Raw genomic sequence first — 27,973 nt, 5'->3', positions numbered from 1 at the left:
GCTCTGCGGTTTCGAAGATGGCGGCGCTCAGGGGTGGCTGTGGCGCGAATGTTTCGGACTCGGAGAGCAGCAGCGCGGAGGACTTGGAGCGGTTTCGCGAGGCCGCCTGGGACCCGGCTGGGTGGCGGGCGGCGGTGGTTCCGCCGAAGCCCGGCAGCGGTAGGGCGGCTGGGGATGACGCTGGAGTCCTGTGGTTTGGCGGCGACAGGCCCGACCGAGAGCAGGCGCTTCCCCTCCCATGGGTGGGGGCAGCACGCAGGGAAGCGGGGACTGGACTCCCCTGATCCGGTGGAGTGCCCTAGGCTGTCACAGCCCAATTCCGTTCCTGCCTCTCTGGTCCCTGGGTAGTAGCCGAGCCTGTGGCTGGCCCACATCTCAGTAAGAGCAGCCAGACCCCAAAGCAGGCGAGGTGGCTAGCTCTGGATTTTGGGTGCTGGAGGGGCTTAAGAGACAGTAGGTGGGTGCAAGCCCCTGCCCCCGACAGTGTGGCCTCTCAAAGGCAGTTTTGCTCCTCCATTACTAACTGAGCAGCTTTGTGTGTAATTATGATTGTATCTAGAGTACAGTTGGTGTAGGAACTAATCTAATGGTGAACTCAGACCTGACTCAAGCAGGGATAGGTTATGTTAAAAAATTAAAAAGTGGCATATTAAATCTCATGCTAACCTGCACTCTCTGTAAGAAAACACTTCTTAAAAACGGTCTTTAAAATAAGTCTGAAATAATGAATCTCAAAAAGAAAGAATTGGGAGGACTGAGGATTCTCTAGCATCATGAATCATGTCTGGTGTCTTGTCTACCTTTCTTCACTGTGCCTGACCCATCAAGTCACACAGTTGAGTTATGGATCATATTTTGAATTACATCTGAGGAATTAATATACAGAAGAAAAATCATTTTGCTATGCTGGCTCCTTACTCCCCATGCTGCCCTACCACTGTTTTTCTGGATAAGTGCAAAGACTGTCTTGCATGCTGTCCAAGTCTGCTTGCTTGAATGCTGAGAGAGCAAAAAATCTGGAAATCTTCTAAGATCCTGTCTAAACTTTGATAGCTACTGCTTTGTAGACAGGGTTTTAATACAGTATTCCCTTGTTATGGTTAAAACATAGTTCAGTCCTGGAGTGTAGACCGCATCCATTGATGTTCCTGACCATACTAAAGCTTTAACCGTTTAGGACAGTAACATGATTTGGGAATATGCATCTTGGCTCCCTCTCTGCTGCAGAGTGACTCTTGCAATAGTTCTCTAGCATTGCAGATAAACCCACCCACAAAAAAAAAGTCATTTGTTACAATTTGGATGGGACCCTCAACAGCCCTGTTTAAAAAACAAACAAAAAAACAAAAAAACAAAAAAAACTTGCCTCATATTAAACACTGGACAATGTTATTGTCTCTGCTGTTTAATCAGACAGAAGGTTTAAAATGTAGGTGTTACCTAATGTTCTTGTCTCTGTGAGAGAACCATATACTTTCTTTATACTCTCAGGAGAGGTTTTGACATGTTGTGACTGAAGACTTTCTTTCGATTTTTCTTAGAAAATGAGTCTGTACAATGTAAAAAATCAAAGGCCCAGTAATACAGAGATTGCTGAAAGAAAAAAATCATCTTTATATAAATTAAATCATTAGGCTCCACTTAAACCAGACATAGTATCCAGCTACTCAATCCAGACAGAATTTCTGGGTAACTTAATCAGTAGCTAACTAGCCAGAAAGCTTTAGACTTACTCTGTCTTGTGTCTTCACCCTGCCAGTGACCTTCATCTGTACCTCACCCTACTTCTAGGAAGCCCATCTAAAAATGCTAATCAGATTTGGCAGCCTTTCTGTCAAGCCCCAGAATTCAAACTTCAAAGTTTGGCTCTCCATGGGGCTCTGTGTCATAGAGTATGTGATATATGGTACTATCAATGAAGGACTTGGCTTGCCTTCCATTTAGGATCATAATAGAAAAGATATATTAGATTCTTGCCATAGCTGGATACTTCTCTCCAGTAGATGTTGGGTTCAGTATTAAACTCGTGTTGCATTATTTTAGCAAGTGGAGTTAGTCACTTGACATGTAGTTTGCTTGAAAAATGTTTCAAATCATATCCGTATCCTCCTTTGAATGCGACCACTATTCTATCTTCCAAAAATTACTTTTACGCTGTAAAATCATCTACAGTGGAATTAGGATTAAAGATGTTTTAGTCTTGGAGATTTCTAATTTGCCTTTGCTTTGTTTTATCAGGTGGCTTTGGGAAGGACAAGTTATTATCAGTTCAGCCCAGTCTCAGGTATTTTTTCTGGATTTCAGAGTGCTGTTTGCGTGAAGAAAAATGAAACGGTGATTATAGGCAGAACTTGTGCTGCCTATACAGTAGTTAAGGTTACCTGACCCTTTCCATTACAAGACATTGTCTTTTGTCCACAACTGAATACTAAGTGACCAAATATTTCCCCTGATCAATGGGGGAAGCAATCCCTGGTTTAGAAGCCTTGTGGTGGAGTCCACGTTCTCCTGTCTTCATTCTCAATATTTTTCTTTGATAGGCTTAGAGACTATGCTTACAATCTGGCAACTTTTAATAAAGTCTTCCCTTCAGGGGCAGGTTTGGAGTGAGCAGCAGCACATTGCTGATATACCCCCAACTCTGTTCTTCAGGGACAAAGGAATGGGAGGAGCATTCAGGCTCCAATCCTTGGCCTGTGCTGCTGAGACTCTCAGCAAAAGGTCAGTTAATACCAGTTATGTTGTTGATGCTTAGGGAATGTGGACATCTGTCTTTTGGGAACCATACTGAGACCACCCAAGCTAACTTCACACATCCTAGTGAACAGTCTTCTGATGGTAGTGGCTTTTGGCCACTTATCAGTCTGAGCTGGATTTGAATCGCTCACTTAGTGGTCTAAGGCGCTCTATCCCATTGCCAGTCCCCAGTCTTCAGTTTTAGGTGAAAGCAGCAGATGGTTACTGGGTCTGAGGGAGATCACACATTGTTTTTATTTCAAACAGACAGAAGGTGAATGACCATGACAGAGATGGCAACGAATTACAGACCACACCAGAGTTCAAAGCACATGTTGCAAAGAAACTGGGAGCAATATTAGACAGGTAACCACTACCAAAGCACAGCGTTAAGAGATTAAATCAGCCTTAGTCAGAACCTTCCCTTGCAAGAGCAGTGTCAATACCCTTGAGTGGTAGAAGTGTGAATAACTGAAGAGTTAAATACATCTTTTTTCCATGGGAAACATCTTGTATTTTGAGGAAAGATTGTTTCTTTTCTTGTTTCCTACATCCCTGTGCATACTGCTGGCTTGTGACTGAGCTCCTAATGCTCGTGAACTGACCCTTGTCCTATTCACCCATTGGTAATGTAGTAGACCTGGTGTGTGCTACGGAGCCTTTCTTGTTAGCTTTGGTGCTCAGTGTTGTGTGTTGGGAAGGGAATAGATAGGACTGAGATTCACCAGAGCCACCTCCACTTATGACCAGGCTTTGAATCTGTTCAGGAAATTATCTAGTCCACGTGTGTGATCTTTTTTTCAACTTATCCATACAACAAACAAATTCAGCCTAACTCAGAGCTGTGCTGGCATCATGGTAGGTGTTCAAAGACTTCGCCTAATTGCAGATTACTGCTGCCTTTCTTTAATGTGGAAGTATGGCCCATGGGAACTAATGGGCCTCGGATGCAATGTGGGTTGGCTGCTTGGAATGTTGCATGTCGATAGTTTCTATGTGCCACACTTCTGAATGAAATGGTTGTGCTCTGTGGAGTTAGCTATGAAAGTAAAAATATTGAAATGTACTGAGTGAAGGTTACTTAACTGCTCACTTTAATCTTGTTTAACATTTCCAACTTCTTAAACTCAGCCTGCCTACATAAAATTGAATCCTTGTTTCCTTTCCTAAAATCAGACTGTGGTCTTCCTTATAGCTACATCACTGTCTTGGAGGATTCATCAGGTCCTGCACGGAATTCCACGCAAACAGCTGACTCTGAAGATGATGGTGAGTTCCAAGTACAATCACTGTTGTCAGCACTCATCTAATAGCTCTCCACTGGCACAAATGTAATGAATTCTATCTGGTATTAGCTCATACAGTGCTCTAGATTAAAGAAAGAGTGCGGTAGAAGAACTTCTTGTTAATATCAGCAGGGGTTGTTACCTTCATGTAATAGTGCAGAAACCTTAACTAATACCTTCTAGTTCTTCAGGCCAATGTAAATTCCATGTGAGGGTTGACACCACTGTTGCCTCATAGAGGGATTGCTGCTGCTGACTGTTGTATATCTTGGCTAAAATCGTTTGCTAACCTATTTATTTCCCCCTGTTCCTTTTTGTATTTCTTAGGTTTTCGCTTATTCTCTTCATCTGTTCCAGGAGATTGTGGGAAATCCAAACCTCCGCTCTTAGCCAGGAGGCGACGACCTTCTAGTTCTAGGTGAGGTGTTAGTCTGCTACTTTGTTCCTAAAAATATTCCATGCTGTTTCAGAGATTACTTTTACATTTGACTTTGGAAAAAGATTTTTCCTAGTGCAGGGAAACTAGGAATTTTAACTAGAGGTTGCATTCATTTTTCCAGTGCACATAATGCATTTAAAGGGCAGCTTGGAGTACAGACTGGTTAAGTGGTCACTGGAGTATGTTTTTGAGTCACAAATCCATTACATTTATCACGATTATGCTAATCTCAGAGTCTGTGTTTTGGGTGAATTCAGAATGAAAGTGTAACATACTTACCTCCCACTTTGCTTGCAACCCTTCCAGTGAGCTGGACAGTGACCAGGAATGGCAGAAATACCAAGAGGCTGCTGTGTCAGCAGCAGATATCTTGAAGCAAAGTGCTTTTTCTGTGATGCCTCCGGATTTCAGCCAGGCTCACAAACAGGAGTGCACAGAGGACGACCAAAAGAAGAAAAAGAAAGGAAAGAAGAAACCTAGAGGAGAGCATAATAGTGAACAGAAGACAGCAGGATGTTGCCAGATCAGCAATGAGACTCTGTGCTCCGTTGATGGAGAGTGCAAGAGGCAAGAAGGCAGATGTACAGAGGACACAACGTTGCCCAGAGTAGTGAAGAAGAAGAAGAAGAAAAAGATTACCAGAAAAGAAGCGAATGATGATTCCGCTCTATGAACCACATATGGTCAGGAAGGAAGAAGGATGGTGAAAAGTTAACAAAGGTAGTTCCTGCACGTTGGCCTCTGCTGGAAATGTGGAGAAACAATTGGCAAAGCTTCTGTTTTAAGGGAGTCAAAGGAGTAAGAGTTTAAGTGACTGTCCTTGTTGGGGGCATCCCTTGGGGAACTCCCCTTTTCCATTCCATCACAAAACAATTACTTGCATTGCTGGTTATGCAGACCTTGCAGTGAAGGATTTTGTATTCTGCACAGACTTGGGCGATACAGGGACATATTGAGAGTCACCTCTGCCCTGGTCTGATCCTTCTGTGTATCCAGCCCAAATCCTGTGTTCCAGAGCTAGTGTACATGTGTGATAAACTGATTTTGGTGGAGATGGTGATAGAGGATCAGTTCCTATTTCACCTCTCCCACCACCTGGTGTCAGAACCATGGGAGAAACGGCTCCAGGCTGTGAGAGACTGACTTATCCACAAATATCTTGGCAAATCTTGGGGACCCACCTACCTCTCCTATAATCACCAGAAGTACGTTACCGAAACCTGCCATATTACTAATTCCCATGGAATATACACCTCTCCGGGGGTCCTGTGCAGAACTATGAGAAGATAGTGCAATGGTGTCACTTCATCGTTATAAGCAGGTGTTTCTTTCAAAACTGACTCCCTCAGTGCTTTATTTTCACGGTATTACATCTGCCAGTGTGCAGTAGAATTCAATAACAATAAATGCCTCATAGTCTCATTTAATATAATGTCTTATGCACAACTGCCATCTTCTTCCATTAGGATGGGCACAGCTAACAGAGGTATTGCACATCATATGTGCCTTTAGTTGCACAGTTGTCTGTAGCTATTTTGATGATGCTGTAGAACTGCCAGAAATAGGTGTCTTTGAGCCCAGCATGGCAGTAACTGCATTTAAGTCCTTATTTCATCAACCAGGTCTATGTTGTCTCTCTGAGATGCAGCAGCAGTTTTTGGCAGCTTTCAGTACTGTTTTTATTTTCCTAATATTGGCCTGCAGCTCTGAGATTTCAGGGAAAGACCTAATATTTGGATGGGTGGAGGAACTTGAGATGCTAAAGTGAGAAAATATTGCTCCTGGTAGGGTCCTGGGAGTCACCTATATTTTGTGCAAGAACCCCAATATTTTTCACATAAGGAAATGCCCTGCAGGCATCTAAACTGCAAAAGTATTTTGAAAGTCAGCCTGTGAATTAACCTAATACACCAACAGAAATCCCATGCCTTATGGCCATCATTACAATTATAAGTAATTTTAACTTCTGAAAATCATGTGACTTTTAAAACTTTTTCTGGATTCCTCCTAAATTTGACTTCACTTATACTGTAAAGGGGATAAATATACAACAGTCTCAAATGGTTTTCTTTCAGTTTACTGAAAGTTAAATATATTTACAGGATAACACAGAGTGGAGAGGGGCATCAGTTTTAGAGACAAATTCAATTGAGATTTTTGGTTACTGAAATTAGGCTCATAATAGTTCATAATATCAGAGTCCAGGGAAAAAGTCTTCTGAATACTGGCACCAATTTACATCTATATGTTTTAAGTCATAAGACATGGTGGCTATAGGGACACTGTCAGCTTATTTGTATGGTTTCTTTTATTCTCCATTGTTTCTTACCCTTTTAGAGGCTTGATCATATTTTTCCCTCATTGGGTTTTGTCCCCTCTACAGTGTAAATTGAAAGCTTCAGCTCCATTAGAACCCCAGAAAGAAGTTTATGATGGCTTCTCCTATGTTTGTTTGCAGCTCTTCAGTGATATGAAAGTATAAGCAACAAGGAAGAAGAGGAATTACTAGAAGCATTTATAACTAGGGACTCAGGACCCAAAGTGTTCAATTTTACAAATGGATCCATGGAAATCTGAGGGGTTATTCACAGAAGTGAGGGCTGTAGCATCAGCACACAGTGAAGGGCTAAGAATTAAGGATGTGGTTATACTATATTCATACTAAAACAATCCACCTATATGGAGATCTTTACAGAGAAGGTCTGATACGTGTGAGAGAGACCAATACACACAATCCCTGTTAGAAGGGGCAATGGTGTAACATGAGGGACAGGGCTTAAAGAGCCTTGTTTCTGAACCATTATTTTGAGATGTATTCTGTTGAGCCACTTCTTTCTCTCTCCCCATCCCAAATGCTGACCACACCGGCTCCACTGATCACCCTGAGAGGGGCATGAGAGACCAAGAATCAAGCCTGCTGATGTGGAGAAATAAACATTCCTTTCTCCTCAGCTTTAATTTCTGAATTTAAAGCAAAGTAGACCTATTGACAATACTCAGGCCTCTTCCACTAGGCCAGGGCTGTTTTAGGGTAGGTCATATTTCTGAACCTAAATAAATTGACAGCGTCCCTTTTAAGTTAAAGAAACGGCAAGTTTTTAGTTAGTGGCTCTGTAATGAGAGGATAGTTCTTATGTCATCCCTGGCTCTGTTTCTCAGGGTCTTTTTAGCTGCAAGGCCAGTATTCGGGCTCTTGTACTGGCTGCCCCTAGAAAAGTTTCTCTCTCATTCAGTTTCCATCAGTCTGTTTGCAGCAGCGGTGGGTGTTTAAGCAGTGCTCACCTGCCGTTAGCTGCTCAGCTCTGCTGACTTGCTGTGGAATTGGCAGGTTTACATATATGCAGCCCAGCTAAGGTTAAGAAGAATGAAAATTCCAGCTATCCCTTTGCAATTTTGCCATAGACCATTCAGACCCTTATCCCGGTGGAAGTCCTCAATTTCTGGTCTCTGTGCTGGCCACTGTTCCCTCTGGCAGTGGAAGCTAGTGGTGTCAGCCCTGTCCTCCTCTGTCATCCGCTCTGGATGTGTGCTCATAGCTTTGTGCTCAAGAAAAACCTCTTCCTGTGTTGTGTTTGGATGAGGGTGAGGACTTTACGCAAGGCAGTGGAGAGGGGCTGGAGGCCTCCGGGCCTCCCTGTGGAAGGCAGCAGTGACAGTGAATCACAAACACAGATGGAGGTGCTCCTGACGGCTCAGTCATTGCAGTCGCCTGTGAACTGGTCACCATGGTTACTGAGTGGAGGATGCCATCTGTGTGGGGATGAAGGTCTCAATAACGCTGTGAGTAGATGGCAGCAAGTGGCTGTGGCTGTTGGTGGAGTCAGAGCTGTGGTAGAGCACCAGGCTGCTAGAGGAGACTGTTAAAAACATGCAGTTTTAGCATGGTAGTTTCCTTCATCTGTTCCTTCTCTAATTCCCCTCTCCGTTCCCTCCCTCCTTCCCTCTTTCTACATGGCATCTCAGGATTCTTCATCTCAGACACTACGGTCTGATGTCTTCCTGTCATCACTGAAGAGTTAGGGCTTGTCTACACAAACACTGAGTTTACAGCAAACTGGGGTGTAAATCTACCCCACACCAGCTCGCCACACTCCTGGATCCCAATAGGACCAGCTCGCCACACAGCAAGTGTCTGTGTGGACCCTGCTGCAGTGTACTAAAAGTTCCATCGCGCACCTTGATCTATGCCTCTTTGAAACAGGCGTAGATTAAAGCACACTGTGGAACTTCCAGTGTGCAGCAACAGGGTGCATGGCAGGGTAGATTTACGCCCCAGTTTGCTGCACACTCAGTGGTTTTATAGACAAGCCCTCGCTCCTTTACCTCATTCCTATTTCATATGCAAAAACTTGCGTGCCGAGATCCAAAGCTGTTCTCAAAGTATCATGGGGATCAACCCCTGTGGAATTAAAATAACTTGCTAATGTCCTCTCAGAGTTGGTAGGCTTTACCCTATATCCTATCCCCGAAGGAATCTCTGCCTTCCCAGCCCTGAATGCCTTCTGCAGGTTTGACTGTGTAGGGACACTATTCCTGCCTGTGTTCTTCAATAGGCCCCCTATCCACACCCAGACCTCACTTTGGATATGCTGAAAAATCCCTGCTATGGACTGTGCTTTAGACCATCCTTTCATGATATCATTTTCTGTATCCCCCAGGACCTGGTTGGAGTTCTGTTGCAGAATAGGAAGCCCTGGATGCTATTTCATGTCCTACCATTGGGGTATTGGTAGATGGACGAGGGATGGAGGGACAGTATAAAATGATAGTTTATTGATCTTACCAGCTGGGCTTGGGGTGAGGCGATGGCCTGGCTGAAGGTGCTGAATGGTTGTGTCTTGGTTCTGTAAATGTATTGTTGGTGTCTGTGACACTGACGTGTGGATCCCGGACTCCGTATGGGTCTCTGATTCAGATGTAAACACCTGAGAAAATTAATGTTTCCTAAGCTTTGGAACAGTGCCTGGGTCAGATCTGTCTCCTGTAAGCCTTCCAATAGGCACTTACATGGGCAAGCTGGATTGGAAACAGCAAGCGGGTCCTGTTTCCAAGGAGACTCATTGCTGCTTGGCAGTGCAGCAAGGAAGCTTGGGTTAATGTTCCCAGTGTTCCAGCTGGTATTGGCAAGGCGATGGGGTGAGGAAGATTGTCCTGCTGGAGTGGCACGGACAGGGGGCCAGATATGCTCTACTGGCATAGGCAGTATGCTACGTGATACACAGTGCAGTTTTAAGTAGGGGAATGAAGGCATATGATAAACACTATTCCCTGCTTTGTTACCTGTTTGGTTGGTGTCAGGTTAGTCAGGGCACTGAGATTTGCTGTATCAGTTATCACCATGGTCTGGGGTAAAAGGCCAGTATGTGCATATTGGGCCACTTCAGATTTGTGGCTGTAGAGAGCTAGAAATGAAAGAAAACAAGATTGTGTGGATGCTGGAGCTCTGAGAGTTGTAACTAGGAACAGGAACAGTTAAATGGGAGATCAACTTAGCCAAAGTGACACCAACATGAATCTGCTGTCAGTCAATCCTGAATCTCAGACACAACCAGTGGGACATGGATCCAGGAGAGGAATCACCTACCCTCTTCTGTTGTTCTTCTGATAATAAACAGAGTGCTGCAAGCCCAGGGGCCATCAGTAACCTCCCAAGCAAAAGGGAGTGTGGAGGTTGGGAAATCCAGTTTGAACCCTTACCATGGGGGCTCTGTATCTGGGCCATGGTGGCCATGAAGGGGCTCTGATTGATGTGGCTCTGGACCTGCTGCATGATGGGCTGCTGGTAAGATGGGTGGAGCTGCTGGGAGAACTGGACAGGCTGAAGGGTAGTAAGGCTGCTTCCCATGCTGTTTATCACAGGAACACTCTGAGCTTGGGTGGAGGCTAGGCCTGAGAAATAAAGACATGCATATTCAGTTCCTTGTTTCGTTTCATCTCATCTCATACTGGGAGTGCATGACTGTTCCTTCTGCTAAAGTGAGGTCTGCAGAAATTCTGGAGTGTTCTCCATAGCTGTGCCTAATCTACAATAGTAGTATGAGCTAGGACTCTTTGGGGCAGGGGGAGCTGCTTTACAGCTGGGCCTTGTTGAGTTGTGAATGAACTTAGTGTCTCTGAAAGTCAAGGTCTATCAACAGTAGTCTGAGCAACCTATCGTGCAGAAAAGCCCCTTGCAAGCAGCTCTTACCACCACTGCTTGTGCCTGAGCTGAGGCATCCTGTTCAGCCACAGATCACGCAATGCAATTCTGTTCAAATCTGCTGTTATCCTTCACTGGAGAGACCTTCTTTAAAAGTGAGAGTGAAGTTTAATGGCCCAGTCATTATTTTAACCTCACCTCAGACTGCTGGCAAGAGAGGCAAGCGTGCTGTGTGTAACTAACCACAACAAACTGAATTTAGACTCATGGGGTTCATTTTGTTTAGGCTGCCAAACAGCTGGATTTGAACCAATGACATGGAGACAAAAGGTTTTATATTCCTTTACTCAAGTTCCTTAGCCATCCGTTCCCCACTTGTGACATTTAAACTGGTAAACTCTACAGAAGCAGGACATTTTCCTATCATGTGGACTGGTGCAAAGTACTAATGCTTCCGAGGAGCTCCTGACAATCCCCATATTTGTGATTGACTCCCCCACCCATATATTTTTCCCTGCAGCGTCAAAGCTTTTGACTCAGGAAATGAGCAACAATTATGATTGTAGATCCTTTTTTTCCTTTCTGGGTAAATCCTGATAAACGGAGCGTGGGATAGAAACCACATTGAGCCCTCCACCATCCCCACATTGTTCACTGCTCACCTATTACCAGGGTGGAGGCCCCTGTGTTGGTGAATGCTGGTGCCAGGGATGAGGTCTCACCAGCTCCAATTGCCATAACACCAGGCAGTGAAGCCATGATTAGATTCTGGGTTTGCTGGCTCAATGTGTGTGGATTTTGCTCTAGGCTGTGCAAAGCGGTCAGGGTGCTGACAGGAGGGAGAGGTCCCCCGTGAGCAGAGATCTGTGCATGAGGAAGAAAGAAGAGCTGTGAAAATGTCATCCGCAACAGCTGGAGAATGGTGAGCACTTTAAAGTTCCAATCTGTGATCAGTTTCCCACCCAGCTGCTGACAGTTTGGAAGGGACTTCATTTAGCTGAGTACAGTTTGTATGCTTCCTTTGATGCTGCTTCCATGCTGATTAATTAACCATTAAAGAACACTGTCATGGTATGAACAGTAGCACTTTTCCCTGGTCAGTCTCCTCCCATCTGAGAATCTCAAAGTGCATTAGAAATATTTGTGAATTCAGCCTCTGTTCCCATAGAGTGAAGTATTCTCCTCAGTTTACGTTAGGAAGGAGAAAATCAGGTACAGAAGTCGATCCATTTACCCTATTGCTGCTTAATCATATTTAAAAATTCCATGCAAATTTTTATGTATAAAAAGTTTCAATGCTTTTAATATGTTAAAAAAAAAATGTTCAGCTTTAGCAGCCTAATACTTATACTTGTTTAGCACTTTGCAACTAGGGACCTCAAAAGGCTGTACAAACTTTAACGCTCACAACCCCGTTAGAAGGTAGATATGAAGTTCATTTTAGAGTTCAAAAAGTGAGGCACAGAGAGGCTAAGTGACTTAAGGAACTCATGAGTCCTTCGTTTCTTAGGGCTTCTCTACAGTCTATGTTAGTACACACCAGAAGGGTGTAAATTCTAGTGTGCATTATTGCAGGGTTGCTTGTTACAGAGAGAGGGAACATATCTGGCTAGTGGGTAGAGCAGGACTTTCAGTTCTAGACTTGGTTCTGTCACTAACTGAATTTGTGACCTTTGTCAAGTCATTTAACCTGTCTGTGTCTCAGTTTTCAAACTCTCAGATTAACTTAATAATTCATGTCTACCTTCTAATGAGGTTGAGGGTTGTAGTCCGTAAACCGGGGTGGGCAAACTTTTTGGCTCAAGGGCCACATCTGGGTACGGAAATTGTATGGCGGGCCATGAATGCTCACAAAATTGAGGGGTGGGGTGCAGGAGGGGGTGAGGGCTCCGGCTGGGGGTGCAGGCTCTGGGGTGGGGCTGGGGATGAGGGTTGGGGGTGCAGGAGAGTGCTCCAGGCTGGGACCGAGTGGTTCGGAGGGTGGGAGGGGGGTTGGGGCGTGTGAGGGAGTCAGGGGTGCAGGATCTGGGTGGCGCTTACTGCAAGCAGCTCCCGGAAGCAGCGACATGTCCCCCCTCTGGCTCTATGTGGAGGCGCGGCCAGGTGGCTCTGCGCACTGCCCTGTCTGCAGGTGCCATCCCTGCAGCTCCCATTGGCCAGGAACCCATGGGTGGGGGTGGTGCTTGGGGCAGGGGCAGCACGTGGAGCCCCTTGGCTGCCCCTACACGTAGGAGCTGGAAGGGGGACATGCTGCTTCTTCCGGGAGCCATGGCACACCTGGAGCAGGGCAAGCTTGCGACCCTCCTCCCTGGTGGGAGCTCAAGGGCCAGATTAAAATGTCTGAAGGGCTGGATGTGGCCTCCAGGCCGTAGTTTGTCCACCCCTGCCGTAAGCCATGTGAGGTCCTTAGTTAAAATGTCCTATAAAAGTATCACAAGTGTTAAGCTGCCAGAGCTGAACACTTAATATATGTAGTTAAATAAATTGGAACTACTTAAACATAAACATTTGCATTGAATTTGTAACAAGATTAAGGAGCAATAGGGTAAATGGTTGGACTAACCATCTTGACAGTGTCCCTTTTGTATACAGCAGTAAAAGGAGATTTTCAAAGTCTTGTGGAAAGACTTCCTTCACAGGAGTGACCAGAAAATCAGCAAGGTGACTGGGTAACTGTAAAGATTTTAATTTGATTCATGAATTGAACTTTGCCCCAGGACAGCTATGGAGCAATACAAACTTCTTGCTAACAGGTTTTCTACGTAGCATACAATCCAAGCGAAGTGTGCAAACCAGGCAAGAATGATCAATCATATAATCTTAGCATAGCGATACAAACCACATGGGAAGAGGCTTAGTTAATGAAAGATATCCAAAGGAGATCTGCCTCAAGATGAATATGATTAGGCTGGTCCAATCCAGATTTACTGTACCAGACCTATTGGTAGGAATTCTATGCAAGATGGGTCTGTTGCACCTAACTTTTACAAATGGGTCAGGGCAGGTAACAGTCCCTGTTCTGTTAATCCCACTGGATTCTTTTCAGCTATCTTGCTGAGTGTGGAGTTCAATCAGAAGTGAGAGGTAATGGATCAGTGGGAGAGGAACAGACCTTTTGGGATGGGGAGGTTAAAGACAGGTGTGTCATTAGATGTCTTGGGCCCTGTTTTCCTACTGAAAGGTGTACCATACTGTTTTGATTAATCCCAGGGCAGTAACTGGATAGGGTAGTCCTACTTAGTCTTCATGCTCCCAGTACCCACCCCCACCACTAGGTGGCATGGTGTGAGAATCCTAAGAATGCTTTTGGACTTGGTACTGCTGTGGGGAGTTAACAGCAGTCTGGAAAATATCGTTTTTGAATATTGTCCTCTGCAAACCCAGGGGTTCTTCTTTGATTCCCTGACATCATGGAGTCACCAGGACTAGAGTATAGGTCACTCACCAGCTTAGTGTCTGTGGTCAATAGGTTCTGGCTTGGCTCCAGTCCAGGGGGAGAGACCGGATGAAGAATGGTTTGGGTGGTCACCATGGAGCTGTTCCCATGATGATTGCTGCTGGAAGACTCGGCCTCATTGGCTGGCTGCTGATTGTACCTCATTCCTATGTCAGAAAAGGAGAGACTTGGTTCCCACAGATGAGGCTGATCTAGTAAATTAGGACAAGCAATAAATTCAATTCCCTTTCTTGGCATTTGCCTTAGAAGTGCCAGGTGCACTGAGGCAGCCCTCCTTCCCTGGTGCTGTTTTGGAGCTGAGGGGCTGTGTGGACTGAGCACGATACTTGGAAACCAAGAACATGCCAAAGTTTTAATCTTCCCAGTAGCTTGCTGGGTGGCCTTGGACAAGTAATCTCTTAATGTGCCGGCTTTGTGCAGGGCTGAGTATCCTTGTGGGAAACTTAGCTGTATAGCTAAGTTGGTTAGAAATTCTTCCTGGGAGTAAATATAGAAGGGAAGGGAGTCTGGGTGATAGCATCTACCCCAAAGTGAGAAGGAAACTCAGTCTTCCAGGTTCACTCAATCCTGGGCTTTCCTGGCCTCATCAATAGACCCAAATCCTTCCTTGGAGAGACCACCACCTGTCAAAGGGAGAGGGGAATTCTTTCTTCTAGACTTTTAAGTGGTAGGCCCTCTCTACTCTATTGTGTCAAGGGAGATTGCTAGCAACCTCTTACTCTGAAAGGGATGATGGAATTTCCACCATTAAATTCCTGCTCTAGTATTGAGGACAGGTTAGGTAGCAGCTTTATTCCCTTCCCTGCATAGAAGGGGAGTTTGCACTTGTGCTCTAGTTGCAGTGTCTCTTGCAGACCAGGAGATCAGTGGTGATTGGTACTACTTCACTAACACACTGACATCTCAAGGACTTTTGCCTAGAAACACTAGAAAGGACAAAGCACTTGAGCATTACATAATAGAAAAGTGAGCTTGCTGAACACAGGTACTTGTTGCTTGTTCATCTGGCTACCACAGAGAAAGGAGGCAGAGATGCCACTCTTCTGCTTTCAGTGATTATGAAAACTGCCAGTCTGTTTTGGCTTGCTGAGGCCGCAGAGGGTAACTTTTCCTAACTTCTAACAATTCAGCCAAGAATGTTTGTGTCCCAGACTTACGGCAGTTGGAGGCTCCCAAAGAGGGAGGCATGCATGTGAGAAGAAAGGGTATACAATTAACCTCTGATTCAACCTAACAGATGAGCTCTTGAAATAGGGATTACTGACTGCTGTTCATCACAGGGGGCTGTGAACAAGCAATGAATGAGAACTGACTATAAGGCACTCCCTCAGCATTGAGCTTCCAATGTCCTCTTCACTCCACTTGTCACCCTTCTCCCCTCATCTTGTGCATGCAGAGATATCCCTTTATCACCTACACTCTCATCTTGTGTAAACCCCACATCAGTTTGGCTCTCTCATCTACTGAGCAGCTTCTGAAGGGACAGGCTTCGAAATGGCCTTGGTGCCTGAACTTGCAGGCTCACCAGTCTCCAGTTCCAGAACTCCCTCTTTGTAGTCAGTACTCACCATGTACTTTGCTTGGCGAGATAGCAGGCGTTGGCTGAAGGGAGGAAGAGTTGTGAGAGGTCAGTGGGGGAGCAGAGCTGGGCTGCGGCCCACTGTAGGTATCCATGGCTAGCTTGTGCCGAAAGGCCTCCTCCTTCCTACGGTTGGCGAACCAGTTATAAACTCTCACCTCGGTGACCAGGTTTGAGCCCAGACCTTGGGCCTGGGATGGGGAGACGCCACGCTGAATGCACTCTGCCCTGTCAGGAAAGAGCATAGGAAGGACCTTGGTGATCTCCTGCGTTAGGAAATACTTTATTTCTGTTTGGTGAGCTGGAGCACTGTTGAATGATTGATAGCACGGGGTTGACTCCCTAATCAGCCAATACATGCTGTGGTGCCTCCTGTGACCAGGCAGGGTCTCTACAACACCAGGCCCTTGATGATACACTCATGGAGTGGGGGCAGGGGCATGCTCTATATGAGTCTGTGGTGTGTTCATGACTTTGGTGTCTGTATGCATGCTGTCGTGCCTGGTCACCTGTAAGCAGAGGCTCAGGGCAGGATGAGCAGGCTGTTCTTTACAGTAGGTAGAGAGCCAGGTTGTTGGAGCCCAGGACGGGAATAACAGGCAGTGAGAGCACAGTGCTGGAAGCTTGTTCTAAAGCTGGCTCTAGACAATCATTCTCTTGCTCTGTCTGTGTATTGGGATTTCACTACACAGCGTTTTGCAAATTGTATCCCAAAGAAAGAACAAGAGGAGATCTCAATCCACTGCTACCACATTGCCCTGACACAGAGTAGAGTATGGCTTCTGGCAGTATAGCAAGAGCACACAAAGGCCCATTCCATCCCTCTCTTTTCCCCTCCTCCATCAACACTGGAGGCCCTCCTTCACCTGTTGCACTCCTCCACCAATGCCTCTCTCTCCTCCTTGCTCGGGTTCTTCTGTCTCTCGTAAGCTTGGAATAGGATTTGTTGTGAGGCAGGACCCCACTTAAAGCGGTTTCTTCTCCCTTTCTTGGTGGGCAGGTCGTCTCCCATGGGCTCCTCTGCCACGAGTCCCTGACCAGCATGTGTGAACTCTGGAAACACAAATGGGCAAGGGGCTTTGCTTGCTGATAGGATGTTTCTATAATGTTCTCTTGCTTGGAATTCAACTGGCTCAGAGCAGCTTATCCTCACTCAGCGTCTCCTACTATTGAACAAATGCAGATGCAAAATCTAGATGAGATGTAAATAAAGCTCTATATTTGTCTAAAATGGGTAAGATCATCCCCAATGGGACCATCGGACATGTTGCATCTTGATTCCTAGTGTGAAGCAGTGAAACGGAACAAGCAGCAGGAGCTGGGGTGGATGCAGCTCATGTAGAGTCCAACGCTCTAGGCCAACCAAAGGCCAAGTTATTAATTTTACTAGGGGCCCATCTAATACATATAAAATTAAACAGATTACAGCCACATTCGTTCATATGGAGGTGGAGGCTGCAAAGGCTATCCTTTTAAGCGTGTATTTGTAACATGCTGGCTTAGTATGTGTGAGATGATATCCCACTAATGGCTGACCCCAGAGCTACAGTCTGCTACTTATTCATGGCTAAAGGAATTACTTCTTTAGATGAAATTGCAGAAAACTCTTTTCTGGTGCTGAAGGTCCTGGGTTCTATCACTGCTGGTGATCAGCTATGCTGTCTGTGCTTACATAAATGCACTTCATTGGGCAGTACTCTATCTTAGTCCAAATCGATGCGTCCACTTGGATATACCGATAGATGGGAGCTATAGCCTGCTCTCCTTTGTGCAGTTTGGCCACCCCTATTGAATGGTGACATGGACTTGTTTAACCTTATTGCTAGAAAGGGCTCCTCCTCCCCTGCCTTCCACACTGCAGATGAGGGTAGGGGGAACTATAGGACACCAGAGTTAGGAGAGATTTGCTGTTGCTGTACTTACGCTGGGCCACCTCTCGCTGCTTGCGGACGTACCAGGTGTAGAGGGCAGCTCTCTTCTGGGTTTTCATGGGTGTGCCTTTGTTGAGGTGCTGTGAGAGGTGAGACTGATTTAAACCTGTAGTGTCCACCACCTCCCTTTGAGGGATGTTGTGCTGCTGGAGGTAGGATTTCACCATCTTTGCTACTCTCCAGGGATCCTCTCTAGAAGGAACAGAAAATGCACCTCATTAAAGATAGAATTCTTGTCTGGTTATCCAGGTTGTACAGAAGGGATTCAAGGAATGTCAGCCAGCACTTCGTGCATGAAGCAATGAGAGAGGTGAATCCTCTGTTCACGCTTTGCCTTTGATGAGGCAGGTAGGATAGATTTAGTATGCTGTATAATAGCTGTTCATCTCTCCAAGGAAATCTCCTCTTCAGTGTGACAGTCTATGCAGTGGTTTGACCCAACCTCCAAGCTAAATGACTTACTCATTAAAAGATTTAGGCAAGTATTTTTGATAGCCCTGGAGACTGAACTCCTTGGAGTAGCAGTGGTGACAATTTCCTCTATGCCATCCTTCCTATGTAGTTCAATTCTGACCAAGAGCCTGTCACCTCTGGAGCAGTGGGAGAGGGATGAGGGGTGGAGCAGATGATGTCCCAGGGTTCCATTTCTCACAATGCTGTATGTTCTGGGCTCTGCTTTTCAGTTTCAGGAGGTGGGTCTCTTTTACTCTGCTTCCCTGTCTGTGGGGGATATGTGCTCACAGATAATGCAGTGTACTTTCCTGAACTGGGTTCACTCTAATATCAGACCGACTCATCCTCACTTGCACTCTGGTTCTGATCCAGCTTGGGGTAACCCAAAGTGGAGCAGCCAAGAGATAGAGGAGCTCCAAACCCAAAATAACTGGAAATGATTCAAGAACTGAAGAGGAAACCCTCCTCCTCTAAAATATATACTTGTGCACGTGAGACTCCTGTACCCAGACACCAACCATATACACCACCCACATGTCCTTGCACATATGGCACTTTGCATGTACACATAAAGATAAGCATACATCTGCTCTTTCAAATTTTCCATTTTGCATCTACGTACTTAGAGAAAAAAATGAACACCTATTTACAATCCCAGCCACTCCATTGTACAAGCTAAGAAGGGTAGAACTGTGCATGAATAAAACCCCAAAATTGTAAATCTGATAGGGTTTATCAGAATGTCTGTTAAGGTTCCTGAACATTTGAGTAACCATGGGACTGACTAAGGCGATCATGATTGAATTTTGGTGAGTGGTTTCGGTTTGACTGAACCTGAAGCTCAGTAAAACTTGAAAGATCTGAACCAAGCAGTTGAGAACCAAACAAAACTCTTGCATGAACAACCCCCGTGTTGAGAAATGTCTTATTTCTTTGCAGCTGTAACATGGAGCCTCCCTCTGTGTTTCTAATGTGAAATGCCTGAGGGACTGACTGGACTGGACATGATCCCAACATGGTATAGATGATGATGTTGATGTCCTCTCCAAATACAAGTAGCAGGTGGGTGGAATAAGAGAAAAATACCCAGGACTATGAGGAAAATACAGCAGGACAGTTGGGGGTGGAGGGAGAGAGAGCAGCCTGAGCACGAGCTGCTTTGTTGACTCTGGGTTGTCAGCAGCTGAAAAGCGATAAGGAGGACAAAGTCCACACCTGTTCTCTCAGCGCAAACACCCTTATCTCTGTTCCTGCTGCAGCCTCTTCCACAGCAACCAGACAGTCCAAGGAGCAAGCTCAACTGCAGTTAAAGTGTGGCAGGAGGCTGAGACGGGGCCAGCTTTCTGGAGAAATCTTTTTTCTTAAAATGGCACCACAGGTTCCTCTCTGATGGTGGAGCTGTGCCAAAATGCTCCATTTTCCACCTCTCCCCTTGTACTCTTCAAAGACCCCAAATTAGGGCAGCCCAACTGGCCTATTTTTTCCCATTCCTGAACTTTAAGCATTTGGTGTTTGCTCTACTACCTCTTGAGACAAGGACTAATCTCCTCCCTATTGTGGTCTCTCTTTACACAGCCTCTATGAATCTAGCCTGCAGCTGAGCCCTGGGCACTTTCCTTCTTTAAAGAGGTACCCAACAGTCCCAAGCTGGCCCAAGATTCTGTTGTACAGTGATAGATTAGATGCTCAAGGGCAAGGCTTCTGCCCTGTCTTTCAGATCATGTTTCTGGGTCAGCTAGCGAAGAAAGGGAGGGGGATTCATGATCCCCCGTAGAAGCTTCTGTAACATACTGACTTCCTTCCCACTTGGCATCTGAGCCACTTACTTACCTCTCTCTTGTCAGAATCCCCAGCTCTCTGTCAGGAAGGAGTGGGGAGGTACTTGGGAGAGGATGAGACTCACAGTCTTTCATAATTTAGAACACTATGGGGTGCCAAGGTAGACACACATTCCCAAGGTGTGTCAACAATTCAAGTGCATCTGCACTTGGGAGCTGTTTACAGCATGGATGTCCCCTAACATGGGTAAAGGATGGTTTCATGGTGTAGCATAGATGAAGCCTTAACTGTGTGCACATGCACTGTGAAAGCCAACGCTTTAATTCCTGTGTAAAGAAACCTCATGATCCTAGGTTATACTGTAGAGTAGGCTGTGGTTTTTTTTTCTTTCTTTCCATTTTTAGCATTTATTTGAAGTTCTCTCCCCTCCCTCCCCCATTGTCCTAAGGTAACGTTCAGTTGTGCCACAAACCGCTATTAAGGCAACTTGTGTCTCTGGAGCAAACATTTTAAAAAGATAGATATAGAAGTTTCAGGTGGTTTAATTTGGAGTAACTGTCCCTGAAGAAATAGTTAGGAAGAAGAAATCATTCCCACACTGGAGAAAACTCAGAATCTTACAAGATTTCAGTGTGACTCGGGGAAAAAAATCACGGAAGGTTTATTTTCTTGCAAATTTCTGGCATTATTTTGGAAGCTTCTCTTAGTCACTCAGTGTAATCAGGCTGTTGCTAGGTCAGTTGAACACTCTCACAGACTATCACTTATCCTCATAGTGCCTTCCCCATAGACACAAACACCAGGGGTGAAATCCTTTCCCCACTGAAGTCAATGGCAAAACCCTCTTTGCCTTCAGTAGGAGTAGGATTTCACTCCAGGCCCAATCTTGCTAGTCTGTCTTGGGCAAAGTGCCCAATTAATTTAGTGAGTCAGGACGGCAAAAGGATCCCAGCCTTGTTCAACATCTGACCACTTCCTGCCTCATTTTGGCTTCAGCTTCCCTTTCTTCCCAAATACAAACTGTACCTCCATTGCTTTACCATTCTTCAGGGTCTATCTCCAGATTTTCCTTATCCTCAGATAAGACTTTCACGTTTTCCTTCCCATCTTCTAGGTCCTGGTCTCTTGCCTTCAGCTTCTCCTTGTCCCCTGAGCATAGGCTCTCTCCCTGGCCCTATACAACCTCTGGGGTATGGGGTCCTATCTATTCCATTCCAGCTGCTCCTTTCCTCAGTTGTGAGGTTGCTTTTTGAGGGCGTTTTCACCTCCCTTTTGTTACTTGAACAATAAGTAACCCAGGTAGTTAGTTATAAACTCAAAGGGAACAAGAGGCTAGTTGATAATTTATAGCAACATCTCAAATTTAAATGGAAAGTAAATATCAAGTTGTTCGCATTAAAGAAAACCCAATCCAGAGAGCTGGGGATGTAACATTCAGGAGACCTTCTTTCTCCTTCACTCTCCCTGATTTTTCTTCCCAATCTGTCTTTTTCCTTTTTTGGTCCTCATTCTGTCTTTCTGTCTACCCTGTTTACTTTATTCTCCACCACCTCTCAGGGCAGCAATGTCTGATCCTTTTCAGATTCCCTTGTGCAAAAGATCTGATTTGATCTCTTGGAGGCAGGTTCTGAATTCCTCCAGCTTTGAACTGGAAACAAGTTCAAAGGAGGTCCAGAGCTTTGAAGTGCTCAGGATCATCGCTCCAGTCCTTTCCATTGAAGACTGCCAGACATCTTTCGCCGGTTTCAATGCACAGACTGGACCTGAGATAGGCAGAGAGCAGGGAAGGTAAGAGGAGCCCTAGCATGATTGTTTTCTGTTTGAACTTTGCTTGGTTTGCCTTAGCTTGGCCTATACAATCATATGCTGACATAAAAGGGGTGTTATAGCTTCATCTCAGGGCCCCTCAGCAACCAGCTCCCTGGGGGAAAGGGCTGGGCCTTTTTGCTCTTCAGAAAATCTTATCTCAACCTCCCTCTTTCCTTGTGGAATTCTACCGTTTGCCCTAGAGGGAAAAATTGCTATACCTCCCCACAGGTAACAGCCCTTATCCTGACTCCTCATTATACATTGGCCGCATACTCCTCACCAATTGAAGTCTGCTCCTTCCCCTGTCCCCCACCAAAGACAATCTGTATTCTATCTTCTCCATAGGGAATAGCTAATAATTACCCCATAGCCTCCCCCCACAAATGAATTAATTTACTGTTGACTTGATACTACTCCTCCATCCAGTTCTGTCCTTTGTGGAGTGAATTGAGGCATTTTCAAAAATACTTACGTTATTTAGGATTGTGGGTCCCATGGAAGAGCAATGAGACTTGTACTTCTGAATCACTGAATCACTCTTGAAAATCCCATCCCTTATCTCTCTTCTGGGATTCAGTGTAGTGGGTGAATGGCTGGCCCACTAGCTCCTCACTAAGGAAACCTCCCTATGTATTGCATTCTCAGTGTATTCTGTAGGGACAACGGGTAATGGACTCCAGCAAGTGAACTTAGAGCTATGTAAGGGGGCAAGTGCCTCCATACTGGATTTACTCAGTGTAATACAGTGGTTCACAAACTGCTCTGTAGGATCACTATTGTTTCACAGAGCACATTAATGGTCTGCAGAAAAGTGACTGGTCACATTGTGCTTTTTCTCCTTGTTCCCAGGCAGTACAACAAAAGCACAGAAATACATTAAACCTTTTCCTATGTTACTTTCCCATGTAAGCAAGTAAGTTATTGTGACCATGAACAGGAGGTGAGGTGTTCATGAGAGAATCTTTTGATTGAGATGTGATCTACAATAGTCTGAAAACTGCTGGTAACACACAAGGAGGTTTTGTCACTTTCATAGTGCCTCAGTTCACCCTGTGTATTTGAATACCACAAAATTGTGCACTCCGGGTTTTTGAGCAACCTTGAATCTGCAAGCAGAGAAGCCCTGTTCTGCATGCTGTTGTGCTTGGTGAGCGAGGCTACTCTCCTTTCTTGTGCCCCAGCTGGTGGGATGTGATTTCTATCATATACCATTTTTGTACTATGTATAATATATCTTGACTTCTTACCACACCTACAATCCTGTTCCTTTGTTGAGTGAATTGAGGCATTTTCAAAAACACCTACATTATTTAAGATTATTTATATATAATATAAATTAGTATTATTATTCTAAGGACATGCCCATCAGGCCTTCTTCTAGTAAAAGAAGGTTTCTTTCCTGAAGGGGATTCTTAGTTGTTAGCTATTGCTTGCCTTATGGTTAAGACACAGAACCAGGTTCCAGAAGATCCTGGTTCTATTTCCAGCCCTTCCACCAACTTCCCGTGTAACCATGGATAAGGCACTTAACCTCTCCGTGCCTTAGTTTCCTCATCTGTAAATGAGAATGATGTCTCATTCACAGTTTGTAAAGAGCTTTGAGATCCTCCATTAGAAAATGCTGAAGAAGTGCACAGCATTACTGTAAAAATGTGGTATAGAAATTAGTTTAGTGCTGAAACTGACAGGAACCACAGGGCAACTGGAAAGATGGGAAAGATCAGAAACCAGAGTTTATGCCAAGGTGAAGGGAGATGTAGGGGTGAAGGACCACATTGGATCCCCAACTCCTGGATAGGAATTCCCTCCAGTTGTGAAATTTTTTTTACCAGAGCACAGTGGATGGAGTTAAATTCCTGCTTCATCCATTCATTAAAGAGGAGATAAAGCCAGGTGCTCTTCTTTAGCTTCCATGGCTTTCTCTATGGAGAGACACCTGATAAATCATCAGAAGTTAATGATCAAAAAGCTTATCAGGGTCTTTTCGTTTATAAATTTATAAGACAAAAGAGAAATAATAAAGCCACTGGATAATTAGTAACTAGCCAGGGCCCGCCCGGTGCAACTGGAGCTCAAACTGCCCCAAGATCTCTACACAGGCTTAGGGAGAAGAGAGAGAGAGAAGGAGATGGGTAAGAGCAATGTGAAAGACAGACAGGTAGACATAGAAATAGGGTGATGAGAGACAGAGAAGTGTGTGTGTGTGGGGAATAGGAAAGGAGAATCTGAGGAAAACAGACATAGAACAGGGAAGTTGGAAACAGCAAGGATGTAAGAAAGAGGAAGGGGGACAAAACGAAGAGGGAGAGAAGGAATGGGGTTTATTGGATGGAAAAGAAGATTGAATTACGGGGAACATCTTTCCTCTCAGGTAAGTGTTGTTCCAGTGTATTTTATTCCTTTAGCTACTGTAATGTGATCAGCTCCAAATCTGCCCAGACTCTCTCTAGAGGTCAGGCAATAGAACCATCCCCTCTGAAATATTACAGTGAATATTAACCCTTTAAGTACTGTGCTATCTCTCTACCTTGGGGCTATTGCTGGGGTTTTGTGCATACTTTTTTTTATTATGTTTTGTATTAATATATCCTTTCCCCATTAAAAAGGAATGGCCACAAAGCCGGTAAATCCTCTAACTGGAGTTTAATTTTCCCAAAAAAGATTGTGAGTAGCAGTTTGAGTCTCCAGAACATTGCAGTCACCCTGTGCCTGTCTGCTCCTAATCTTGGAGAGTAGCTTCAGCACAGACAGATGAGATTTTGTGGCTAAGGATTTAATTCTGTTAGATGGATTTGAAGGGCGATACCCTGAAGTCCTTGCTCAGGCAGACCAGCCATTGGAATTCCTAGAATTCATGTTGCTGAGTTAGAATTGCAGGAGCACAATTCTGTTTCTATGTGCTTACTGGAGTGAAATGAGAGTGATTGGTTCAGGAAGCTCATATTTTTTTTGCTATTAAGAATAAATAATTGCATGTTAACGTAAGTCATACAACAGTAGTCTGCAGAATGCACACTTGTCTATATTCAGTGTTCATGATGGGAGATGGAGGATAGAAGCATTGGGTATGTTGACCTGGATTGCCAACCAATTTGGCCTGCAGTCTTTCATCTGAAATTCCCACTGAAAACAACGGGAGTCTTATGTGCACAAAGACATGAAGATCAGGCTTTCTTAATTTGTCTCTACTGACAAATACTTGACTCTAGCTAAAGTCAGTAAAATAAAAATATACATCTCGGTAAAAATGGCAAGAGAACTTAGGAGTATTTTCCCCTCCTATGGTGAGAATTCCCACACTACATGATGAAAGCTAATATGATGGCTTCTTTTCTTATTTTTTTCTAATAACTAAAATGGTGGCTTCTGTAAAAACTGACGGACGGCTAAAGTGACAGAAGTTGTACAACTCCCAGGTTTTTCTGAAGTCCTTGTTTCCCAGATGATATTATCACTTTTAATATGTAATTGGGCCCCATGGCGCTTTGTGTGTGCGTATGTTTGAAATGTCATTGGAAGGAAACTGAACATTATTAAGGAACATGAACCTTGTCAGTTCAGTGAATTTGGGGTTTTGGGGGCTGGCACTGATGGGGAGAATCTGCACGCTTAGATCAACTGTGAACCCAAAGGTATTTCATGGAAGAGGTGAACGAAAGAGAAATAAAGGAACGGAGAGCAAGAAGGGGAAAGGAAAACAATGTCCTTACTGTAATAGTCTCTCCACCACAGCCTTCTGGTGAGCAGCCTCCTCTGGACTCAGGTTTTCCAGCTCCTTCATTATTGGAGGGGTGAATTCCTCCCCATCGTCCGAGGTTTCCTCCTCGGACATCCTGGATTCCTCCATCCCATTGGGCAGATTGGGAATTTCAGCACAGGGTTCCCCTTTTTCTGCCTGGATGGCACTGATGGCACGCTGGCTTTCACTCTGGAGGGCATAGGGGTCCACTTCCCCGAGCGCTTTGATCAGGGTCTCCTTGGTTAGCCCTGACTCCAGCAGTGCTCCCAGCAGCTCCACCTGAAGATGACTCAGCTTAGAGACCATGGTCTTCAGTCTGGTGTCCCTTGGATTTGAGTTTCAGCACGTTCTGCCTTCAGCCTTCCCTACACCATGTTCCTGAGGTAACACGCCCGACTGTCAGCAGAGTGGGAATGGCATAGACTCCCGCCTTTGCACCCCCCAAAAAAACAAAATACAAAAATGAGCCACTTCAGACCCCCCACAACTGTCCTGAGCCAGTGCTGATAAAGGGACCCTTGACTATCTGTTTACATTGGAGCAGTGTAAATTCTCCAAGGTTCATATTTATCCGTGTGCTTAGCAAGTTACTGAACTTTGGACTTCAGCACTGCAGCAGCAGTTCACAAAGTGCAGCAAGGGGGGGAGGGGAAAAGGTAGGGCGGCAGAAGAGAAAAGGAATGGACAGAGAAAAAGCCAGGATGGGAGACCGATAGAAGAGAGAAATGGAAAGAAAACTGAATGAGAAAGTGAGAGTGGAGAAGTCTGACTGGTTCTTGCCCCTATTGGTTTAAGAGCAGGGATAGGCTTGAGGAACCAGAAGCATGGGGCTAAGCCCCACCAAAACCTTTGGGTTGGGAATTAGCGGCCTCAGTAACTGGGCCAATCTCTGTGCACCACACCCCAGGCATCCAGTATGACCTCTGGATTTATTCAAGTACTCTCAAAGGGCTCCCATTGACTTCAGTGGGACAGGCTGAGGCACTAAATGACTGCTGAGCCAGTTCCCCACATTGACACTTACCTGTCCCCATTTCTCTTCATTGTAACCTACTGCCTTTATTATTCATTGGGTGTGTGCTCACACTGTGTACTCAGATTATAAAGGAGACATGGGGCCTGCCCCACTCAATTTACAATCTAAGTAGACAAACAAAATAAACATGCAAGCTGTATTCTGGGTATTGGTGCACTTCTAAAGGTTCCTAGCTTGCCTACAACTGCTCCTCCTCTCCCTATGAGTGTCACCCACAGTGACTTCATTTATCAACACCATAGTTCCACCCCTATTGATACTAGTCTGCTTTAGGGACCTACTCCCAACTGTTGGATGTCTTTTTAAAAGATATTCACTAGTTAATCCCAAAAGGTATGGGCTTGATGCAGGAATCATTTTCTGCCAAATTTTCTGGCCACTTTGTATAGGAAGTCAGATTAGATGTTGTTAATGGTTCCTTTAAACCTTAACACCTGTGAATTAATGTATCTACTCTGATTGGCAAACAGAAGGCATAATTAAAATTATCAATTTGTAATAATGTAATCTCTAACTCCCAATACTGATTTTATATTTTGTGCCATCTTGACCGGGAATGGATGATTGTTTCCCTGGTGGAATCAGAGAGGGGAGGATTTTAACCAGAATGGGGGTCTTTGTAGATTCTCTCCCCCACATTTGTCCCCCTTTTATATGCTCCCCTCTAAGGCCCAAGCTGAGGAGGGCTGGATGGAGCTCCCGCCGCAGCCCAAGGACTGACCAAAGGTGATGCTGCGGAGTGACCTGGGGCACTCGCTTCCCTTTGGGGGCTTCCCAAGCTTCACTCTGTAGAGGTTCAATTGCATATTGAGCCAGCGAAGGACAAAGCTCCTTTTCAAAATGGATCCCCATTATGACAACACAACAAGCAGGCCCAGTTCTAGGGATGGGCAAGGAAGGTGTTTGCCCTTACTGGCAAGTTCCAACAGTTTTGGTGGTATTTTTTCTCTCCACTTGGCTGATTGGCTGTCTGTTTTTCTTTGGTGTTTTTTTGTTTTCTTTAGCCACAATATGGGGCACTAAAAACATTTTCTGCCCTGGCCAGCAATACTGCCAGGGCTGCTTCTGACAACAAATCATCAGTGGATTGCTGGGTCAGCCCTTCAGCAGGGATTTTCACTAATAGTTTGCCTTTGTTTCAGATGAAGTCTGCTCCAGAAAGCACCTCCACTCCTTGGCACAGGGCAGAATACACAAGTAAAGTTAACATGGCTGACCAGGTCCTGGAACCCAGCCTCAGCCTGGTTAAAGGCACAGCATACTGTAGTCTGAGCCCCAGTTGTAAGTTTGGAAAGCTTCTGTTGTAATTACAAAACCCAGTTGTGATGCATGTAGCTATGAAACTGCAATCCCCTCGTTTTCTGTGTGCTGCATCTTTATGTCTCAAGGACCTCTGCGTGCAGAGACAACAGCCATAGTGTTCCCAGAGTTGCTGCAGCATGTTGCAAAAGAGATGCATGTACGCTGTGCTCTTTACTGCTGTTCTTTCATGTGGTGTTTTCTTTAAACTAAAATCAATCATTTAGACTGAAAATGTATTTTTTATTTTAAGAATGTTTGTATTTGTTGTCGAAACATGCAACAAAATAA

At 45.0% G+C, this 27,973-nt stretch overlaps 2 protein-coding genes across 4 annotated transcripts; one reads left to right on the top strand and one right to left on the bottom strand.

Moving 5' to 3' along the window:
- On the top strand, positions 1-27,973 carry C15H12orf43 (chromosome 15 C12orf43 homolog). Its single transcript, XM_074973244.1, has 8 exons — positions 1-159; positions 2,239-2,284; positions 3,004-3,102; positions 3,932-4,005; positions 4,350-4,440; positions 4,768-5,782; positions 11,408-11,522; positions 27,526-27,973. The coding sequence occupies exons 1-6, from the start codon at positions 18-20 to the stop codon at positions 5,132-5,134; spliced, it is 819 nt and encodes a 272-aa protein (XP_074829345.1). The 5' UTR covers positions 1-17; the 3' UTR covers positions 5,135-5,782; positions 11,408-11,522; positions 27,526-27,973.
- On the bottom strand, positions 2,953-25,914 carry HNF1A (HNF1 homeobox A). 3 transcript variants are annotated; one of them, XM_074973240.1, is made up of 10 exons: positions 25,319-25,914; positions 17,560-17,759; positions 16,503-16,689; positions 15,626-15,864; positions 14,046-14,248; positions 11,263-11,464; positions 10,159-10,350; positions 9,742-9,863; positions 9,245-9,386; positions 2,953-8,318 (listed from the first exon to the last, which is right to left on the bottom strand). In XM_074973240.1, the coding sequence occupies exons 1-10, from the start codon at positions 25,651-25,653 to the stop codon at positions 8,191-8,193; spliced, it is 1,950 nt and encodes a 649-aa protein (XP_074829341.1). In that variant the 5' UTR covers positions 25,654-25,914; the 3' UTR covers positions 2,953-8,190. The 3 variants fall into 3 exon arrangements, with proteins under 3 accessions (XP_074829341.1, XP_074829342.1, XP_074829344.1); XM_074973241.1 differs by having other exon boundaries at positions 14,046-14,203; positions 25,319-25,911; XM_074973243.1 differs by lacking the exon at positions 25,319-25,914 and adding an exon at positions 20,826-21,082.

The sequence above is a fragment of the Natator depressus genome, chromosome 15, assembly GCF_965152275.1.
Source record: "Natator depressus isolate rNatDep1 chromosome 15, rNatDep2.hap1, whole genome shotgun sequence".
Taxonomy (NCBI): domain Eukaryota; kingdom Metazoa; phylum Chordata; order Testudines; family Cheloniidae; genus Natator; species Natator depressus.
The sequence above is the reverse complement of the archived record's forward strand: the minus strand, read 5'-3'. Positions and strand labels throughout refer to the sequence as shown.